At 38.2% G+C, this 22,106-nt stretch overlaps 1 protein-coding gene and 1 long non-coding RNA gene across 2 annotated transcripts in view; one reads left to right on the top strand and one right to left on the bottom strand.

Moving 5' to 3' along the window:
- LOC122182304 overlaps window positions 1-4,680 on the top strand; it is a 39,710-nt gene extending 35,030 nt beyond the window's left edge. The window contains exon 4 of the long non-coding RNA XR_006179764.1: window positions 2,773-4,680. This is a non-coding gene — a long non-coding RNA (uncharacterized LOC122182304). The remainder of the gene's footprint in view (window positions 1-2,772) is intronic.
- ZFAND3 (zinc finger AN1-type containing 3) overlaps window positions 1-22,106 on the bottom strand; it is a 130,470-nt gene that overhangs the window by 15,083 nt on the left and 93,281 nt on the right. Inside the window, exons 5-6 of the mRNA XM_042875446.1 lie at window positions 17,610-17,675; window positions 3,694-3,864 (exon numbers count right to left, since the gene is read on the bottom strand). Coding sequence (XP_042731380.1) covers window positions 3,694-3,864; window positions 17,610-17,675 — 237 coding nt within the window. The remainder of the gene's footprint in view (window positions 1-3,693; window positions 3,865-17,609; window positions 17,676-22,106) is intronic.

Below are 22,106 nucleotides of genomic sequence, written 5' to 3'. Positions count from 1 at the left end.
CTAAGCTGCAGCGATCACCTCACTATTAAACATGTTAGAACTAGAAACCATTTTAGAAAGGCAATCTCATCCCTTTGATCACATTCTGCTGAGACATTTCACCAACTTCTAATAAAACTTTAATATGGAATGTATTCAGGTTGCACTGAAGTCACATTCAGTGCCATCTCTGACAATCGTGGCACATCTCATACTGCAAAGATTCATACAGGCTCCCAAAACTATTCACAAGAACAACAGATATTCCTATCAGAGATGCACACAGTCTTATCAGCAGCATCTCTCTAAGGCTACCAGAAGACAGATGCACTTACTTTCCAGGGCACATTATCTTGGCCAATCCATTGACTGCAAGAAGACAAAACTAAAACCAATTCTGCATAGGTGGTGTATGACTTACAGCCTGTTAGGACGTGGCCTGTAAACAGTAAATCATTCTATACAAACCCACCGATACACTGTATTAATTTCTCTTTAATTGGTTAATTGCTGACCAGGACCTGGATTTAACACGACAGACGTGAAACCCCTTTAATGAGCTCTTAGAACACCCTTGTATGTCTCATGCAATTCCACCACTATTAAAGATCACTACAGACTCCCATTTAAAGCTTTGGCTTTAAGTAGCAAGCGATGCCACAACTGGTTTTTGTTGTAAAACACTAAGCCTCTGCCATGAAATCAAGCAGTGTTTTCTGCTCAAGTAATTTCCATGGCATTCAATTCTACAACTCAGAATATTTAAAAGATGTATACAGCTTTATTTAGAAGCAATATAGATCTGGAAATTAAGATAATGCCCATAAATTCATAGTGCTATCTGCAAATAAAAACAAGCTTGCTTTTCCCAAACTACATTTCCAGAAACATGCTAGATAGCTACTGTTAGCAGCAATTTTGCTAGCTTCAAAGCAAGTCTGTGATGAACACTTCCTTATCACACTGCTGAACTGATGACTCCATTTAGCAATCAAGGATTAGATGGTTGATGTCAAACTGCCTACACTCCCAACAGAAATGCTATAATGGAATACAAGTGTAAGAATACACTCCTTTTAGTTTCTTAATGAAAAAAATTGCCCACTAAAGCTAATATTGAATACATGCATCATCTCAATACAATCTTTTTAAAAGATAAGACACTGAACTATCGAGAGTCCAACCAAAACTAGAGAACATGGCTGTCTGGAAAGCACTCCTAGTGTAACTGTCATCCAGAAACAATTCATACGGAATTGTTTTTGTTCTGGTAGTGTTGATTTAAAGGTTACCCAGTCAGAGAGACACAAAATGAGAATTCATTTCAAAATCTCTTTCTCACTGAAGCTTGCAAAGTGCATCAGCAATTAACAATTCCTATCACTTCTCCTAGTTCCCTACGTGAAAAGGCTCAGAACTCATCTTACAAATTGCTCTTTTGAAGATCAAAGGGAAGCTGAATTTGTCTATGTGTGCTCTAGATGAGGTGGTAATTTACTGGAACTTTCAGAGGAAGGCTTGGCAGCAGGCTCGTTTGACAGCTCCAGGGCACAGGATTCAGGGGAGCTCTGTGACTCTTCCCTTCTGAGTTCCTTCCTTGCCTTTAATTGGCACCTCATTAGAAATTAATGAAAATGACATCCTCTGTTCTTCCTGCTCTAGGCACAGAACACTACAAAAAGGCCTATCACAATTCATAACACATTCAATTTATATAGCAATAGCTCTTAAGCATTATTTATGAGATGTGAATTTCTTGTCAGCAGTTAATAACTTGTACAAAGTGGACGCAGAATGGAAAGAGTTCTTCCAAGTATGCATGCATGAAAATAAACAAATTTTTCTACAGTTGAAAAATGTTGAGTTTGAATTTAAAGTACCCTTACTGGAACATCCTTCTCAGTAGTAAATTGTTTTTCTTCAAGGCAAAGCCCTGCAGCACTGTCAAATCTGTCTAAAATTTCATGTATTGTCAAGGGAACAAGTTGAACAGCATCAGCTCTCTCTGGACAGATCTTACAAGAGATGGTAGAATCAACACTGCAGCTTCCCAAAGATCTCAGAACCAGGTGTAAAGCTTTAGGTGAATACTCTCTCTGCCACATTTCTAAAAGTTTGTGCCCTGTTGGACAGGACAAGGCAGGTCTTATTTTATAAAGATTAAAAGCAATGGATGTACTTTTAGAAGTTGCTTTCAACCTCAGTGCTCTTACATAGCTCCAGTTTTAGAATGAAGGCAAAATTAATGATGTGACATGTAAAATAATGTAAGTCACCTTCTTGCCAGTTCCTCCCAAACCTGCAAAACTCTCTTGCTTCCAACATTAGAGGAGATTTTTCCATCTGCCAAAAGGTACCTGCAAGCACCCTCATTCATTTGGATAGGTGACAGGAGTAGACAAAGGGTAGAAACTCCTTAAGTCTGAGCAGAGAGAACCATACCAAACTGTCCCTGATAGTGCTGAATTTCTTCAGTTGGATAAATATATACCTTACTGGATACTTCAAAGCATCCCAACACAGTATTTCCATAATAAAAATTTCATTATAGCCACTGATTTCATGTTTGGTGGCTTCAGAGATGACGTGTTAAGTTCTACACCAGTGCTCCAATATTTGAAATGAAGCCTGTCTCATGTCCAGAAGAGCTTACAGCGGATACTGAAGAACAAAGGATGACAAGGAATTTTTTTCAGTTTTCTATTATCTCATTTGTTATTACTTATTCAAAACACAGTTTGTTATTTCAGTCTTTGTAACCAGCTTCACCAATCCTTTCTTTTCTCACTGCAGCTCAGATGGAATTACCTTTTAATACAATAAATATTCTACACATAGCAGATGGAATGTGAATTGTACCTGCCTATGCAAATCCTTTGGCAAGTGCCTCCTTGTGGAGCCATGATAAACCAACTACAAACTCTCCAAGTGTATCAATACAAACATGGACAGAGTGAAACTGCAAGCTTTCAATACACGACTACAGGGAGGAAAAAAAAAAAAAAGCAGCAAGTAAAACCACCACGTGCATTACCATGGGTTATGATAATCAGTTACTGTTGGATGAAGGAGAGACCATCTCCTCTGGAACCCAGTTACATTTGCTGTTATTACTTTGCAGATAACATCAAGCTGCCTGCATGAGATCATCAACCTCAGCTCAGTTAGCTGAACAATACCATCAACTTTGGAGAAATCAAGTTGGACACTATTCAGTGCATAATCAACAGCAATTCCCCCCTCCCTGCCCATCCCTTTAGCTGACTGTGAGAAGAAAAACCATTTTCAATTAGATAGTGTTTTTTCTTGCTTTTGTTTCAACCTCATCATGAAATGCAGAATGCAGTGCTGACCTATGCTTAAACTCTGTAAAAAAAAAACACTTGTCATCTTTGCATATTCTCTGATGTGCTTTGTGTTTCTTCTCTCAAGTGGGCATGGCACCCTCCCACCTTACACAGACTTCAGAAGCTAAACTGATTAATATCTAAGGATCTCTTCAGACAGGACAGTATATTGGGGGCAGAGTCTTAAAGGGAAAATTAGACAGACAGGAACTAATTACAACTTTCTGCCACCAGTGGAAGACGTAGCTTCTGTTTAAAGTATGGCTGAAAGCTACAAGGTGCAAGTGTTCTCCACACTTCCACCTGTGACACGGATCTGAGCACTGCTGTGGTAGAAAGCCGGACGTTACTGACAGACAGTACTCACCACAGCGACATGATCCCAGTTCCTGCTGTACTAGCTCCAGTTTTGTTTGGCACTGGAAGCATCGGCGTCTACTCTTCTGTTTGGATCGACTGGTTTCTTCAGGCCTGTCATTACTGTCATCCAGTAGCCGTGGCCGTTTCACAGGAGAAGCCTCACTCTCCGACTGTGAATCTGTTGTATTCACAACAAATATTTTAGGAAAAACATTAGAACCTCCTTGCTGAGGCAACCCTTTGGGCAGATTGAAGGTATATTGCTTTCAGCTGGGGTCACCACCAGGCAGCTCGATACTTCCCCTTCTATTGTATAAATACATTTTCTTAACAATCACAATCAAGTAAGAGACAAATTATCTTTGTTCTCTGTAAAAACCTCTCCCTACTGACAATACTCAGCAGAAAGCAAACTGATTAACTTCCTCCCAGCCATAGCCAGGTTGTGTACAGATGCACAAAGAGTACTCGCCATCCGGAACAATCGCAAGCTTCATTTGTAATCTCATTTAGTTTCTCCTACGTGTCTTTGTTCTCCTTGCACGAACAAACTGAACCAGGCTTCTCATGAAAAACAATCGAAAGTAGATTTGACCTATTTCCTCCCTGGGCAGAAGGAAGATTCTTAAGGCACAGTGTGTAAACTGCCTCTTATGACTGAAGACATTACATGAAAGCACCATACCGTGCTTCCCTCCTTCCACGTGGATAACAATTTAAATGCAAATTAGTGGACACCAACAACACAAACTACGCCCAACCTGTACAAGCATGCTACAAATCCAAAGTGCTCAGCTATTTAAAAAGAATCAGTCTGAACACCATTTGCATTAACACCTTTATCTATAGAATTTTCTGCTTGTTTCTGGAAAGCATACTTCATTCAGAAAGTACAAATCAGTAGGTGATGCTTTAATTAAGAACAAGTGAATCAGTGAGATGCTGGATATTCTGTTGTGGGCTGGAGTTGCCACACTGGTGCTTCAGAAGAGATCAAGGTAAGTTGCTACCACTTTCCTCTTTTAACCTACAAAATTCCCTTTAAAAACAAGTTTCCTTGCAAAGTAAAAGTTTCAGAGTTTACTTTAGGCAACATGGCACTTTTTTTTTCTCTAATAACAAAGAGAATTTTGTTGGGACTCTGCCCAAATCTTATCCGTGCGGCATATCAGAGGGAGCAGACTTCAGCCAATCTGCTGCTCTGTGGCCCAAACCAGGTCAGGTCAGACAGGCATACTCTCTCCCAAGGTTGGGCATAATTGAATCAAATCTGTATTTCTTTTAAATAGAAAAAGAGGAAACCAATCTCAAACCTAATAAAGAATTACATTGTTCATAGCAACGTTGCAAGGAGACCAGCTGCAGAAAGCCATTACTGCAGTGAGTCAGTAAGACAGTGACCAAGGAAAAATACAAGTATTAGTTCATTTAGTCCATTTTTAAAAGGACAAATAAGAAGATAACTTTATCTTTCTGTCAGGGCTCTACTCTATCAAACATCTTTTGGCCTTTATATCAAAAGTGAAATGGAAAACATGACTACTTATTGTCAGCTGTCCTGGCTTATCCCAGAAAAGTTTTTAAATACTTTCCTTAAGGCTAACTTGAATACCTTACATAAAGTACCTTCTGGTGCAGCAGCTGAAAAGGAGTAATTTTGCAAGTAGCATTCTGCAGAGATAACTGCTACAGCCAGACCATTGCCCATATCCTTGTTATTCCAACTATTTCATCTGATCTGCTGCTTCACCGTATCAAGCCTTTCCCTGCCAAACACATAACCCAGCTGGACCGCTAACACCTGCTAGCCTCTCCAAGGCACGCTCCAGTAACTTTCCCTGCTTTCTCACATGCGGCAGAAATTAACCCACTTTTCTTGCCCACGTTTCAGATCTTGTCTCAGCATTTATACAGCAGCTGGATTCTAATGTCACAGCCATTATAAATATGCAACCTGCCTCACTTAGTTCTTCCTTCTTTCTGCCATATCACTAAGATACGCTGAAAATGTGCTTGGTTTTTCAATACAAACTCCTCACATCTCACATTTCACAGAAAAGTGAACAGCTTCCTGCACAGTACACAGATTATAAGTTTTTATTAAGCTGCAATAATTCTATTTGATGTGTGTCTCAATGCAGCTTTTTTCATCAGTGTTGTAGATTACAACTTACACCTTACAAAATATATCTGTGAGGACTAAGCTAACATTCAGTATGCAATTATTCCATCCCCGCATGCCTGGCTGTGCAGGAACATTGACAATGAAAAGTAGAGTCTAATAAATTGATACATTTATGGAACAAGTTGTCCTGCCTTAAATTAAATGTCTGCAGAAGATGATCTCAGAGAGATGTCCTCAGACCAGACTGCAGATCCCAGCTCTCACTCCCAGGCAACCACCCTATCACACAAGCACTGATTTTCACAGCACCCAGAGGAGTAGGCCAGCCTTCCCAGCAACACACACCTTGTACACTCTCACTGCTCTGATGTAAGGTTCAGTACAAATGTGTTACAGTCCAGCTCCTTGCCAAGGATGGGGACCTACACAGTCTGCAATTATTCATTTCTCAGAGAAACAGATTGGCTGCTATTATGAAATAGCCGCTTCCCACACACCTCAGCTTTTGCAAACACAAGCCATCCTGCTACTTCTCAAAAGCATATTTTGCGTCCTACATGAAAAACAGTGCTTATTATTAAGTCCAAATATGGAATCCAGTGTCTACTCAGTTCATGAAGCCACATGCCTTAGTGAGAAAAACAGCTACTCCAAGTCAGGCTAGTAGTAATTCAATCAAACATCCAATTATACATTTCCTATTAATTGGTAACGGCCAACTGAATAAGAACATAAGATGACTGATAGGATAGAAATGAAAGTTACATACCTGATTTTTTAAGGTCATACCTTTTTGCTGTAAATTAAACAGTGTTAACACTGAGCTAACTCAGCCTAACTGGGAGAGACAGCTCCAGCTATCCCATTACTGACTGCAAAATGCCCGGAGCACACAAGCTCAAGCTAACAGTTGTTACAATAAGGACCAATAGCACATGTGCTTACATCTCAGAGGTAGGAGTGGGGAGAAAGCACAGGTGAGAAATCTGAGGGTAAACTCTCAGTATAAGCCATTTCACTATCAAAAATGGCTAGTGAAGAGTCTCGCTGCTACAGCTTGCCTTAGAAGGATGAATTGTGAAACAAGAATTACTTCTTTCTAGAATGAGATGAGAAACTTCACAAAGATTTCTCAGCTAGAGTTAACTTGACTGTTGTTAATGAGGATTCTTCTAACTTATATCTAAAGGTGCAGATTCTTCTAATTGTGGCATTTTATCAAGCTCCCATTTGAAATGAGAGAATGAAGCAATGCAGCAGAGCAGGATTTAAGCAGCAGACTTGACTGAAACAACAAGTACTGCTCGTAGAAATTCTGTTGTGCCTCAGACAGAAACTCACATTTGCTCCTCACTGTCACTGTACTTGTCTTCATTACTCTTTCTCCCCTCAATATTTTCCAAATAAATTGTGTTAAGACTGTCAGAGTCCAATCCCAGTCTCTCAATCTCTTGTCATGAACGTGCAGACTGGCATCTGCATGGCTTCACTAACAACCATGGTGGCTGTTTCATGGCATTTTGGGAAGCAGGTGGGGAGCTGTAAAAACCGAGCAGAGATGTGTGCTGAGAAAAAATAACAGGAGGAAGAAGGGATGGGAGACTTGTACAGGAAGAAGCAGCCCTTCTCTGTTGCTGCTTGCTTCAAGAATGAGATGAATCTGTTTAATCTCTGGTTTGATGACAGCTTTTGAGGCACTCAATCTGTTTTTTTCTTTTTCATAAAGAACTCATCCCACTGACAGACTGACATTTACGATCTCAACTGCCTGTCCAAACACCGGTAACAGCAATAATTAATGAACCCTCAAACTTCACTGCCATCTACTTCAAAACCATTTTAAAAGCAGTATGAGCTGCTAAAATCTCTGTCCATGAAGAGCCTCACACAGGTACAGACAGTAACTACGTAACAAGGATTAACTCCACTTTGAGCAATGCTCTGTCGCCAGCTTCTAGGGCTGTTCCCCCCATTTTTCCTCATTATTACATTTTTAGATGAGGGATTACTTAATTCCCTGGCATGTTGACTACGCATTATAAACATCTAGAGGAAACTGCTTCTTTACAAATCTTCCCTATTACATTTACCAGAATCATTATTTAAAATCATCTCCTCTGCTTCAACTGAACCTAAAATTAACACAGTTATACCACAGTTACATGCTTGTTGACTACTAATGAAGAGTGAAAAGTTCAAGATTAACATCTTAGAAGCTGAGTTTGACAGCTAGGACTACAATTCTTCCCTGCTGCTGTTCAATGCTGTGAAAACCTTTATTTTCAAACTCTGGTATTTGCATTGAGATGAGAATCTTATTCCCAAGTGCAATCAGGACTGCACGTTAAGACTGTCAGAAACCTGAGTGCACACCTCTCTGGAAGCACCTACATTTATTTTGGAAATCCACGTCAGATTTTCTTAAAACACTACAGATAGATGTACCTATTTCTCAGACAAAGCCTTCAGTAACAATTAACCACGCAATCTCTTTTCTACTATCACTGCAGTGTCCTTAGCATCACTGTTTCATTCATTTATTTCCCCTCTCCATACAGTTCTAAAGTGATGGGGATGCAGTAAAGCTCATTGTTGAGAGGCTCCTGAAATAGCCCCTACAAAAGTCAAGTCCTGTCAGCCCCTTCTTTGCTTCAGAAACCTCCTAATGACACCACAGAGACTACAAGTAACCCCAAGAAGCTGCGTTACAGAAATGATTTCCATACCAATTCACAAAACCACAGCAGTTGTTTCCTGCGGCTCTTGTAAATAAAAACAAAAATGAACAAATTGTAGCCTAGTTGTTTGGGATTCACACAATGGGAAGAGTTACTCTAAGATATTCCATATGTGAAACATCGCAAGTGCACCAGTAAATGTCACCACCTCCCCTATGCCGATCTGTTACCGTTAGCATACACTTTCAGCAGAACAGAGGAATGTGGGCACCTAAATAATTTTATTAGATATTTCATTTACACATTAGAAACCACTTTTTAAATTTTTTTTTACTCTTTTTTTAACTGTAGATGAGGTCCTGCACTAAGACAAGTTGCCTAGAGGGGTCGTGAGGCTCCATCCTGAGGGTACCCAAAATCTGACTGGATAAGATCATCTCCATAGGCCCCTCCCACCTCTGCTATTCTGTGATGATATGATTTCTAGATGGGAGAATGTGTCATATATATAAAATATATATTGCACCAACATATAAATATAAGCAATAACTACTTGCCTCTCTTACATTTCCTCCTCTAAGCCTGTATTGTTGGTGCTATCATCAGTCAAAAGGAAGCATGCTGTACTGCAGTGTAACTTAATGAGGCCATTAACTGCCATCTTTAATGAAACGGAAGAGGCTCATCCAGTGCCAGCAACATAAATGAATGAAATGCAAGTTGAAAATAGTAAGACTAACAGGGAGCTACACAGGATACTGCATGCATTTTATGTAAGTTATAATTAGAGTGTGAAAATGCATATTATCCTTTCCTGTCAAGAAATTTCATAATTGCTAAATTAAGCAAACAGTGAACTAGTTTTCATCTCCTATGTAGGCTTCAGTACTATGTCTGTTTCATGGTTAAATTCTTGCATTACCCCGTTCCTCATGCATCTTTGATGTCAGTATGTCTTCAGTTAATGGAAATATTAATTTATTTCTTAAACATTTTTACATACACACCAATTCAAACAAGTAGGTATTTAAATGTACTCAGGCACTCGTACTGCTCAGTTCCTTGTCTGTTTTAAGGCTGAGGCCAGAGAAGGTCATTCCCTGAGTCACATCAAAGTGTGATGCCTCTACACTTCTGGAGCCCTCAACAACTGATCGGTTTGCAAAGGCAGAGGAAGCTGGCTAGTGCTGCTGAGCTGTCAGACTAGTGCTAGCTGCCCATCTCTTGTTGGGTGTGTGAAATATTTGTATTTTACCCGTTCTAGAAAATATACCTTAGCAACTCTGGGTTAGAGTTGGGGGAAGGACACAGGCAGATTCAGTTCAACTCTGAATGACAAGAACAGGATTATTAAGTGAAGGAACAATGCACAAATACTGAGAGCTAAGTGGAAAAACAGAACCACAAAAAGGAAGGAAAAAGCCACAACACAGGAATATGTATGATGAAAGAAACACGAAGGTCAAATGCAAACGTCTGCCATTCCACAGCACCTGAAGACTACATGCTAGTATTCAAATATACATATATGCATATGTGAATACCTCTGTGCAAACACATACAAACAGGTACTGGATCAGGTAAAAATGGGAAATCCAAAAGCATTCACCCACATCATCACTTTTGTTTTTGCTGGCTTTAATTGTGAGTCCTCTTACTCTTCGCGGAGCTCTCTAAAATTGGATTAACATTAATAGATAACACTATAAATACTGCAGATTTGCTACCCAATTCAAGACTGCGTAAGTAAGCAGCGCTGCTCTGCTTCAGAATCCTAGTAGTATACTCCAACTATGTCCTCATCAATCAAATGGTACACAGTATTCAGGAAGGCAATTCTTCAAACAAACAGCCCAGAAACTAGTTCTATATAAAAACTCCTTGCTCTGTTATTTTTCATTCACAAGCACACCCTTCCCCCATCGGCATAACGAGGGTTTTCCAAGGCTAAAACACAGATTGAGAAGAGGAATTGTAAAGAGCTCCTGCCTGCCAGTTGTGAAAAACATACATATTTCTAATATTTATCTTTCCAAAAACTTATTTGTCATTAACTGTAGAACCCGAATGATGCCATTAGCAACAGAAACTTTGCAACAAGAGACGTTGATCTGATCAATGTTTAGAGAAGTACCTAAGAGCTCTTGTGTTTTGATTAAGAAAAAAAATACCTGATGCATGAAATGGGGGTTCTGAAATGTACAGCTAATCTACTTACAAATTCATTTCCAATTCAAGTATTTTACATAAAACTTAAAGATCAGCTTATACTTTGATTGTGTTAGTTTCTTTGAGCAATTTCATGGGAAAAATGTAACCCGTCCTGGCACAGAATACAATTTCTGCAGACCTTATTGCTGACTGCAAGATACCAGAACTCAGGCTGTTTTAGAGGAAAGCTCTTATGTTTTGAAAGTGGATATTTAGGAAGCATCTCAACTAAGTTGAACTGAAGACCACATGTCCACTAGGGAAGCAGAACAGACCGCAGAAAATAAGATGCAACAGTACGTACACTGTCTTACGTATTACACCTAGTTTGTTTTCAATCTTCTTTTGGTCCAAAATATTGGTCTCATTAGTTATTTCCTGAAGTTTATTTCGTGGATAATTACTTGCAAATGAAATAGGAAAAAAGTAACTTCTTTGCATAACAATTACTTCACAGAATTTTAAGAAAATTCTCTTTTTTTTTTTTGTTTTTCCCCTGTTCATGCTCAGCACCCTTCGAAGAGACCCTAAAATTACTTGTATATATTTTTATTTTTTGCAGTCACTGAAGCCTAGAGGTGTTCAAGGAACGTTTGGATTTTGTGTTGAGGGATATGGTTTAGTAAGTAATATTGGTGTATAGGTGGATGGTTGGACTGGATGATCTTGAAGGTCTTTACCAGTCTTGGTGATTCTGTGAGGTCCTCCTGAAACTTAACTTCTAAATAGAAAATAGGAAACAGTTATACTGAAGCTCTCTGATGCTGACTGAAATTGTCAGTTTGTAAATATAACTGGCTGTGCATTTTTAAAGGTGTTTGAGGATAAATATTATCCCATCATTAATATTAGCCCATCATTAACAAAGTCATCTTCCTGATCTGAACAGGCCAGGATGTCGCATTTGTGAACTTCAGTATTTGACTGGATGAACTGACAAGGTGGGACAGATCCCAAATAGGTGTGACAAGTGGCCAGGAGACCCTTTAGACACTTCCCCATTAAAAAAAAAAAAAAAAAAAAAAAAAAGTATTGTTCTTAAATTCTAGTTCATCAAAGTACTTTCTTCCTCTCCTTGTGGGTGAGAAAAAACTTGTTTCTCACAAGATACCCGAGCAGCCAGAATCTACTGAAATTGATACACATTTCTGCTGCTTAAACCAGAAAGCACTGCAGAATATCCCTTTCTGCACAAAATAGTTGAATACAGCTATGCTGATCTACCACACTACAAGGAATGAGCAGTTAAAGTTTTCCTGTTGTCATCAGAAAGTATACATCAGCAACGTGTATGGGTATCATATCGGACTGTCTCACACGCACTTTTTTAAGTGGCATTAACCTGTTCTGGTACAATTACCAACAACACAATGTCATAAAATGGTAAACAATATTAAGTATATGAATTACCATTTTCATCTTAGGACCAGAGGGAATGGTTTCAAGCTACGGCAGGGGAGATTCAGGCTGGACATGAGGAAGTATTACTTTTCAGAAAGGGTGGTCAGGCACTGGAATGGACTGCCCAGGGAGGTGGTGGAGTCACCGACCCTGGGGGTGTTCAAGGAAAGGCTGGATGTTGTGTTGAGGGACATGGTTTAGTAGGAGCTATTGGGAATAGGTGAACGGTTGGACTGGGTGATCTTTTAGGTCTTTTCCAACCTTGGTGATTCTATGATTCTATGGTTCTATGATCTACTAATCCTGTTCCATAACAGTGACTTTATATTTTAAGGCCTGCAGTAGCCTGTCATAAATTGCTCTGACTGACTGATTAGAGAAAGGGATTAATCCCAAAGTCAGAATTGTTAGCTCCCAAGACTCAAGACGTGTTGTCCTACAAGCCACTACAACTGTCTGGCTTCCTCACTTTATACACAGCACATAGGAAAACCGGAACACAAAGAACCAGCAGGTGTGAAAGTTCATTTCAAATGAATGCCTACCATGAACAGAATGAGCTTCCATTTGTCTTAGTGTACTGCAGTTTGAACATAAGCAGTTGTAAATATTCCCATCCAAAAATCTTAAGAGAGTTTAAGAACATCTATTTATTTTATCCCATTTGTATTGAGTAGATAAGGCTGGAAACCAGTGTTTTCACATGCTGTCATGCTGCTGCACACCTTTTCGTTTCTAAATGTTGTATTTTTTCCAATACTCCAGCAGAAAATTCCATTCAGAAGTACATGGCATAAGTGATTAACGTATGAACTATGAAGATTCTTGCAAAACTTCTCTTTAGATTAAAGGAAATACAGACTAAATTTCAAGGCATTTTTTCTCCATGGCATTGTAAAGAGATGATTTAGATGTCTGGTACAGAAGTGTGCTAGACACTGTGACAGATGAAAGATCGTGACAGACCTTTCTGTGAATATTACCAATTACTGTGTGCTAACAAGCTCTTAAAAACCTTCCCAGGAACAGCTGAAGTTTTTGTAACTCATAGGCAAGGATCATCACAGCTATACCTGACTTTTAACAAATTTTTTGATATATTGACCCCAAATTCACCTCTTCAGATTCTCCAGCCACACCGGTTATAGCCCATTTAATCTAAAAATGCACGTGAGATGTTTAGTGTAAAAGACAACCATGCCCATATTATTAATGAATGAGGGCATTTTTTAAAAATTGAGTAAGGTGATAGAATAAATCCTACAATTGCAGCAAATCTTTAATGTTCTTTAGTGATGCAACTATTACTATCCTTACCATTAGATGAATTTTAATCTACAATAATTGTAACAATTTGAGAAGGCTCTTAGATAACCAATACTGGAAACTGATGTAAAGTACATGTACAAAAGCCATCAAGCTTCTTCGAACAGCAGTGGAATCGGATCTGTCTATCCAGATGCATATGGAAGCACAGAACAGACATTACAACACATCAAAGAAATAGGCAATAAGATGAAACAGTAAAAACCCATCAACATACATCATCTGATCACAGCACAGTGTCATCTCCCAGCCTCTATTAGCTCTTGCTGCATCGGTGCAAGTCCCAGATACTTTATCCTGTTTATAATTGCTGATGAGCAATAATAAGGCCTCCATGCCTCAGCTCCTGTCCGTTCCACTTCAGAGCTCACCTATTAGGTTATAACTTTTATTTACAGCCTTGCTTGATGTGCTGCTCTATTAGAGTACAGCTGGAAACTGAGCAGAGGAAAGAAAAAAAAAAAAGAGTATCTCTAATGGACACTATTATTGCCAGGGCTGTGTGATTTATAGTGCTTCTTGAAGGCTGTTCTATCATTGCTTTTCTTTTGGTGAGAGAGCTCTAAGAAGGTTGGATTTCTAACACAGTGCCCTCCAAAAGTCAAACACTGAAGAATACCTTAGAAGTCCCTTGAAACAACAGCAAAATATCTCCAAATTGTTTTAGTGGTATCAAGTCTCTTCACTAAGCTTTTGTACAGTCTACACAGGCACTTAGCACTTCAGATGAATAAAAGAAGTCTAATTAGTGGTGGACCAGTTCTTTTTGTACTTACTCAACTCATACCAGTTGATTAAAGAAAAAGAACTAACGGCTTGTTGCAGATGCGTGTTGTTGAAAATTTGTAATATCCATACTTTCACAAATTGTCCTTTCTACAACTCCAAAAAAACTGCTGTGTTGACAGCCGAGGTTCAGTCTCAAAGTATTATTATATGACATCAATAAACCTGAATCTTCAAAAAAGGACCGTGCATCTGCATGACTGTTAGTGCAGTCTTTACATCTTCTAGACTCAAATCTCATACTAGAAAAGATACAGAGCATACAAGATACTCTGATCTTGCACAAAACAGATACCACCACAGCCATCTAGGACAGATACCCTAATAAAATGTGAGTTTGCTGCCCGTATACCTGCACAGAGTATTAAGGATGTCTCATGAGCCATAAGTGAGAAACCATGTATTTGAAAACTCCCCAACTTTAGGGATACAATCTACAAATTGACTTTATTATTACTGCACTTCAACAGTCTGCATCTACTGGTCTCTCTACACACAATTTAAAATAGTTTGAGCACACTGCAACGGCTCCACTGATTTTTTCCAGTTTTCTTTAACTGTGTGATATTGTTTTAAAATCTGGCTGTTTTGAATTGCACATCAAATCATCTTTAGGTTCCACAGCAGAAAAAGAAGAGCAACATGCTACACAGTGCTCGCTTGCACAACACAAGAACCCAATACAAGTGGAATCAGGATGCCCTTCCGACTAAAGCAAGCCTCAGAGAACCTGCCATAATCATAACAATATTTAGCCATTAAGAAACAAGTCAAAACACAAGAAAAGCTACACATCTTTATTTCCTACAAAACCTTCAGACTACTGACTCTGCAAAACCTTCAAGGCACCATCCAAACTAATAATTGCAAGGCTTTACTCATTCTTTTCATTGTAATCTTTGTCCTATGGGCACACTTTGGAATATAAATACTTTTTACCACAGCAGTGATTCTGGCAAAGAGGAAGGAGAAAGAACAAAAGCAGACACCGCTATTTGGTGTCATAACACCATTTTTTATCTGCACAGCTCCTCCAGCACACAAGCTGACAACTGCATGAGGTAAAAACTGTTTTTCGTAAGAGAACTTTCCCCATGTCTTGACAGATTTATTGTTTTGATCTTTCTTCGGTGGTTACATTAATGCTAATAAAATATGAAAGGTTTATGCCTTCCTTAATATCCTCCTGATGGGAACCTGCATGCAACATATGTAGGTCAAATTTCTAATTTTCCATCTCAAATGCTGATATACGGCAGACTTTAGGGAAAAACTATGCTTGAAGGGAAAAAGAATCACACAGATGAATTCTACCAAAACAATCTTCCTTCAAAGTGCTCCAGAGCAGAAGAAATGTTGAATTCTTACTGAAGAGAGGTTTATATTCAATATGTGGTATTGAAATACATTGCTTGTATTCACCTAAGTAATGTCCTACAAAGGGAGACTACATGGAACTGAATGTAGTGTGAAACATTCCATCCACACAGTCTGCTTCCTGCACTTGAAGATGTCATACCATTTCTGGCAAACATATTGTACCCAATGGTTTCCTCTCAATTCCCACATTCCTACCTAGACTCCTAAAAGCAGACTTAAAAAAGATTTTTCTTTCTTTTCAAGATGGCACTGGAAAGTAGACTGAAAAGACAAGCTCTGTAGCAAAGTGCAACTCCTGGTAACAGGTTTATTAATGAAAGGGATAACAAACAAGATATGCAGATTACTGAGCATTTAATGAAGAAACAAAGGAAAATAAAGCAATATAAAGCCATTAGAATTAGTTGACTGAAATTTGTGGCATCAGATTAAGATACCCTTATTTCTCATTTAATACCAAATCAAATGATTAACACATAGACATACAAGATGACAAACACTGGCATAAACTAATAATAAGAGATCTATTGAGAAAAGTTAGCCAACCATTTAATGGATGTTTTCCAACATATCTACCAACTTCAGTGGCTTTGTTCTAAGAAGCTCTTACTGCTCCCATATGGCACTACAAATAAAGTACTGATTTGCCTTTTTGCTAATCATATGTGCATTTATTTTATGAATATTCATTCAGTCCTCTGTTTTCAATATGTATGACATCACAGAAAGCTATTTAATTACCCTGCAATGAAAACTGGTATTAAAATTTACAATAATTAACTTACAAAGAAAATACAGTTCAGTAATACCATGACTGAAGCAGAGTAGTTTGCAAGGAAAACAGAAGCAAACACTAGTGTTTATTTAGGTATGCTTCCACATAAGGGAAACCCAGTCTTCATACTCTGGAGAAAACTCTATCCAGCACCTTCCAGTGCCAGACTTATAAAGTCCTTGGGCAAACAATATTCACAACAATGGCACAGCTTACCATGCATCATCTGAGAGCTCTGAGCCCGCAGGGTAACACAGCTTTTCTTAAGTTGAATCCACTGCATACCGAGCCAGTTAATAACATGCACACATGGAATAACCACAGTTCAGCCAAATATATGATAGCTTGAAAGACTTTTTGAAAGAATGACCTCTGAGGAAATTTATCTTACACTTCTAAAGAATTAGAGCCCTTTATCAAGACAACCCTTCCCTTCTGCATCCAATACAGCTAAATTAATACATAAATGTAAATACAGGCAATATCTATTTTGGAAGCAGACCCAGCTAGAATTCCTAGCTCAGAAGTAAACCTAGCTAGAATGTTGCTACCATATAGATGCCTTTCACTGCCTCTCCACAGGAGGTTAAGTCTTTCCACAACAGCGATAGTGGAAAGGGTTGTATGAGCTCTCCTTAACACACTGCAAAACCAAAGTCTGAAAAATGTCTGAGCCAACACAGATAGCTTGGATGCCTGCCTGAACAAGCACTGGTATGATTCCTTATGACAGATCAGTTGCAGATGCAGCAACTTCAGCCTGGCAGTGACCTAACACATCACTAACACTAGCTCTGTGACAGATTATCTAATCTATATTCTCCACGTAGAATTAAAATCACTGTTAAGGACCCAAAGCAGGAAAAATTTAGTCTTGATTAGAGCAAACATCAGCTTTCTGTATTGCATTTTCAACCAGAAAACTCCAAACAGCTTTATATTTGATATTTCAAATTCAAAGGGGAGGATTTCCAGAATAATACAGTATTTGCTGTACTTAAACTAGCTACTTCTGTATTTCTGAGGCAGCCAAAGCTAACTGAAAACGTACTATGTTTAATGACTTATACTTAACAGGGCTCTGCCACACAGCTACTTTATATAAAACAACAGCAAATCAACAATGTCTATTTTCAATTTGGCACTCTCTAGATATAGTTACTAGCTTTGATCATTAAGCTACAATCATACAGCTACATATTATAAGAAATCCTACTCCTTAACCCCCCAGAAACACATACCTGAGTCACAAGATCTTTTGGTAGGCGTGGTTAATGAGGCATGAGCTGTACCTGTACATGGCCCACCTGCAAACAGAGAAGATTTTAAGTCTCAAAATGCCATCTATATTTAACATCTAACACCACATCAAAATTATACTTAGAAATATAAAGTAAGCTGACAAACAATTGTCTTCAGAAGAACATCTGGAAGTAGTCTACTATTCTCAGAATTTCCTTCCTAGTCAAATCCGAACGTCTTACACTGAAAGAACAGATAAGAAGCTGGAGCAAAGAGATAAGTTGTGTTATACTTCAATATTTTAAGAGAGTTTTAATAAAGTATCGTTGTAATTGTGATTTTTCCATTGTTGACAAAGGTGCTATTTATGTTGGAATAAAGCTAGAAACTTAGCTAAACAATCTAAAACTAACACACAGGAAGAACTGAGCACTTCCTTGATGTCAACAGAAACCCTGACAACAACTCTAGTAAGATAATGACTTTGCTTCTTATCTTGTTCTCATTATGTTTTCAAAGTGCAGCACAGTCATACATTAATAAACTCTTTGCATGGTTAGGTTTTTTTTGAGCTCTGGACTGTTCCCATTCATTTGGTGTCTGCTTAGTAGTAAATTACTTTCTGGCTTTTTTCTCAACATACATCATCGCTGAAGAGTTCTCCAGAGATCTTGTTAAAACAGCAACCAATTCAGTGCATTCAGCAACTGGCAGGAATAATAAATAAAAATAAAACCTATACTGTGAAGCCAAGACAACCTGACAGTAGCATTACCACTGGTAATGACATATCATAGCTTTGATAATTGGTTATTATAAATTGGATGATGCTAGTTGCACTAGATGACCTTTAAAGGTTCCCTTCTGACTCAAACGACTCTATGATTCTATGATCTAGTAGAGGTTCGGCTATCAAGACACCAATAATCAAGTTTGCATTGAATTTCCTCAGTGTAAGTAATAGCACACTGTCAATACAGCAGAGCTGAGTATGGTGGCAGGATAAGCTTTAATCTAAGTCTTCACGTGCCAAGAAATGCTTATTCCCTTTTTTATTCCCCTTCCGTTTTTGTAGATTTTGGTAGAAACACTGTGTATTTTGAAATATGTTTTTCTCTTATTAATTATTTTTAAATTTGACCTGGTTGTAAGCTGTTTGTTTCTTTTTACCTTTTCCCGAGATGCTCTGCCTTCAAGTTTTTCTTTTATTTTGACATATTTCTCCAAGCAAAAGGCCTTGGTTACCAATCTACACTGTAACACTCATGGTATCGTAGCACCATGAAAAGAAAGGAAAAGTAGGCAACGGGGAGGGAAAGTCGTAAGGGAATTATTGGGGTGCATTTGATTTAACTTCAATGCATTTGAAAGCAAAGATTTCACAGTTTTTACAAGTTTTTCAGTGAAGGGCTTGAGTTTTCTGGTCTCCCCAAAAAATCCACCTCGTAACATACACCATTTCTTAACAGTGCAAGAGGTAATCTTTAATGTGATGGCAAGCTAAAGGCAAGCTGGCAATGGCTTGGCTTGCAAGCAAATGGCAAGACCCTGCTGGGACCATTCTCAAAATTACCACGTCAAAATTACTAGAAAATATTTACATTTGTTTATATTTCAGCTAAACATAAGATCTTCACTTGCCACTCTCAATACAATAAGCTAGTATCTATTCTGCACTTCCCTGTATTAGTTTTTGTTTCACTTAATCTTCTTTCATTAGGCATTACCTTCATATATCTTCTATTTGTGTAGTGCAGCATTAGTTTCAACACAGAATATCTGGGGATTTGAATGCATACATGCTTAATAATTACAGGCACGCACAGTGCCTAATAAACAGTGAAGGCTCCCTGTCTTTTGCAGTGCTTCCTTCTGCTACTGTTTTTGTTGTATCATTAAAAATGTCATGCATAATTCAATGCTATGTAGTATGGGCTCAACTGTGCAATTCTGTGTGGAAGTCATTATATTGAATCTTTTAGTATACATAACACCCAGCACAGATACCTTAATACTGTTTGAAATAAGGGAGTGCATTTTTCATAGCTTTGATAAAAATTCTGCACGAGAGCAAAGCAAAGTCAGCTACAGCAGAGCACCAGTGCTTTTTGGCTATACCTGAAAGTAGCTTATGACTTTGAGTGTTTCAGGATAGATCTGTACCTTTGTTCTGAAAAATAACTTTTTCAAGGGAATTTGACTCTGATACACAAAACACTTCAATGCACAGCGAAAGGCCACACGTCTACCTTCTAACATAACACCCACAGGGCTGTAGATTTATTTTTCTCAGTATAACCAAGAGATTAAAATGGAAGAATAAAGATATCTTTCTATTCTATATCCAACTAACAGATTAAACAGTGGCTTCTGCTCCTATTTTTTCCAGTATGTGCCTTCTGACATTTACAACTCCTCTTCCAAACAAAAGCAGCTGCCGCCGAGCAATAATGTAGTTCTGAGAGCATATGATTAAAAATGCAAAAATACTAAAAGCCACTGAAGAAATAATTGTGACAATCATTGAGTCTGCGAATTCAAACACTATTAAGAAAGGACAAAACAAAATCCTTTAACCTGAACACTATATGACAATAGAATGGGTCCCGTTAGTGCAGCTGCTATGCTTTTGGCTTCTCATACAACCAGCTTTCTGGTAGGTACTGCTAACAGTGCACCAATACATCGATTGGGAAAAACAGGTTGTCAAATTACTAAGAACTATGCAACTCAATGAATAAGCAAGCATTTAGAAACAAGCTTTCTCGGGAAAATCTCTGAAGTAGTAAGATTTTATGTATTACCTGTATTTCAGCATTTTTTATTAATTATTACAGTCTATTCAAATTTATTTATCTATGTTTATATCGAATGCCTTTCCACATTGCTTACCTATCCTCCTGAAAGACTAACAATTGCCAAGCAGCACCCATGTTGCAGGACATGCTCTGAGAGGGTGTAACTTGTTAAAGAACCTTCAGAATTGGGGCAGTAAAGTGAAGTGATTCAGACTTTCCCGTGCATGAAAAGAAGCAAAAAATACAAACTCTCCTTCAACCCACAATATTTGAGCCAGGTGCACAGTACTTTGAAGCACAGCATTCTGAATCCCATTGACTAGAGGAAAACTGCAGAATGGAGTGATTCCGTGCTTACGTAAGAGCACAATATTGCATTGAAACAATTACAGATAATACAAAATCTGTAAGCCAGATAACGAACAAACATGCAAATTAAGTTAAGGAGCACGAAGCTTTGTAAGGTTTGTTCCTCTCTGAGCACATCCGAATGCTGCTTTGAGCTTTCAGCACTGTGTTGGTTCCTCCTCTACAGAAAAAGATCAGCTCTGCGTATGCAACAGGCAGGAAGAGGGTGATCGTAAAAGAGGAGAATATTCTTGAAAGGCAGTGCTGCTGCAAGAACAAGGAGAATTTTACTTCTATTTGCAATACAGGAAGAAAACATCTTTGAAAATCTGTCAAAACCAGCAATCTAGTAATGTACATTTGCTGAATTGGTAGAAATCTACTCTAATTAATCTACACAATTGAGTTTTTGAAAAAAGTCATTGATTACAAACACAAATACATAAACAAATGGTGATGTAAATCTCTAAATTCAGTTTCCAGACAGACAGGATAGTCTTTATAGAAATAAAAACAAAGCATTTTAGAGCACTTCACTATTTTTCTGCAGCAGAAAGTGTAATTTGTCACGTCATTACCAAGCTGATAAGAGGATTGTACCACATACAAACATATACTTTTAAAAATTTAGTTGTACAAACGTGCCATTATTTGTTCTGTGGATTTTTATCTATGTGCAGCTTTTGCAGAAGGAAATGAAAACTGGAGCACTTTGCTGCTGTTGGTGTATTTAACAACAGAAACAAGTGAAACAGCTATGATTCAGATTCCATTTGACAGCTGTCAGGCTCCATTAGTTGCTCTTCCTCAGTTTCCCCATTTGCAAAGTAGACATGATACTTCCCTCCTTCATGGATAACATCTGAAGTGTAAAAAATGTGCTTTTGAAATTGGCAGTGAAATTATATTATTAGAAATACTTGTATATAAGCTTGATAAGTGGGCAGTTCTAAACCCACATTTGTATTATCTGGCTGAGTTTCCATTTCATGTTCCAAGAGGTCCTTTCACTTTAATAAATGGGACCCTAGGATGCACTATCTACTCTGCAATGTGAAGTGACTATAAATCAGAGAGAACAATTAACAGTGGTCTTATTCTGCTGATTTTCATTATATTTTGAAATTATCATGCCACAGACAGGGAAAGAAGTGTTCATTTCATCAATCTGTGGGCCAGATCTTTCTAGCTTATATGTTAAGAAATGTTCTTCAGATAACACTGGGACTGTAAGGACCAGATTAAAACTTAGGGAAAGATCCTCAAATAATGCTAAAGGCAACTCTTCTACCACACATAGTATATTTTTTCTTATCAAATTTCTAACTCCCACATGTTCTGTACTGGCAC

The sequence above is a fragment of the Lagopus leucura genome, unplaced genomic scaffold (assembly GCF_019238085.1).
Source record: "Lagopus leucura isolate 7727_CA_CO unplaced genomic scaffold, USGS_WTPT01 Super-Scaffold_73, whole genome shotgun sequence".
NCBI classification, from domain to species: Eukaryota; Metazoa; Chordata; class Aves; order Galliformes; family Phasianidae; genus Lagopus; species Lagopus leucura.
This window is presented reverse-complemented; position numbering and strand designations above follow the sequence as displayed.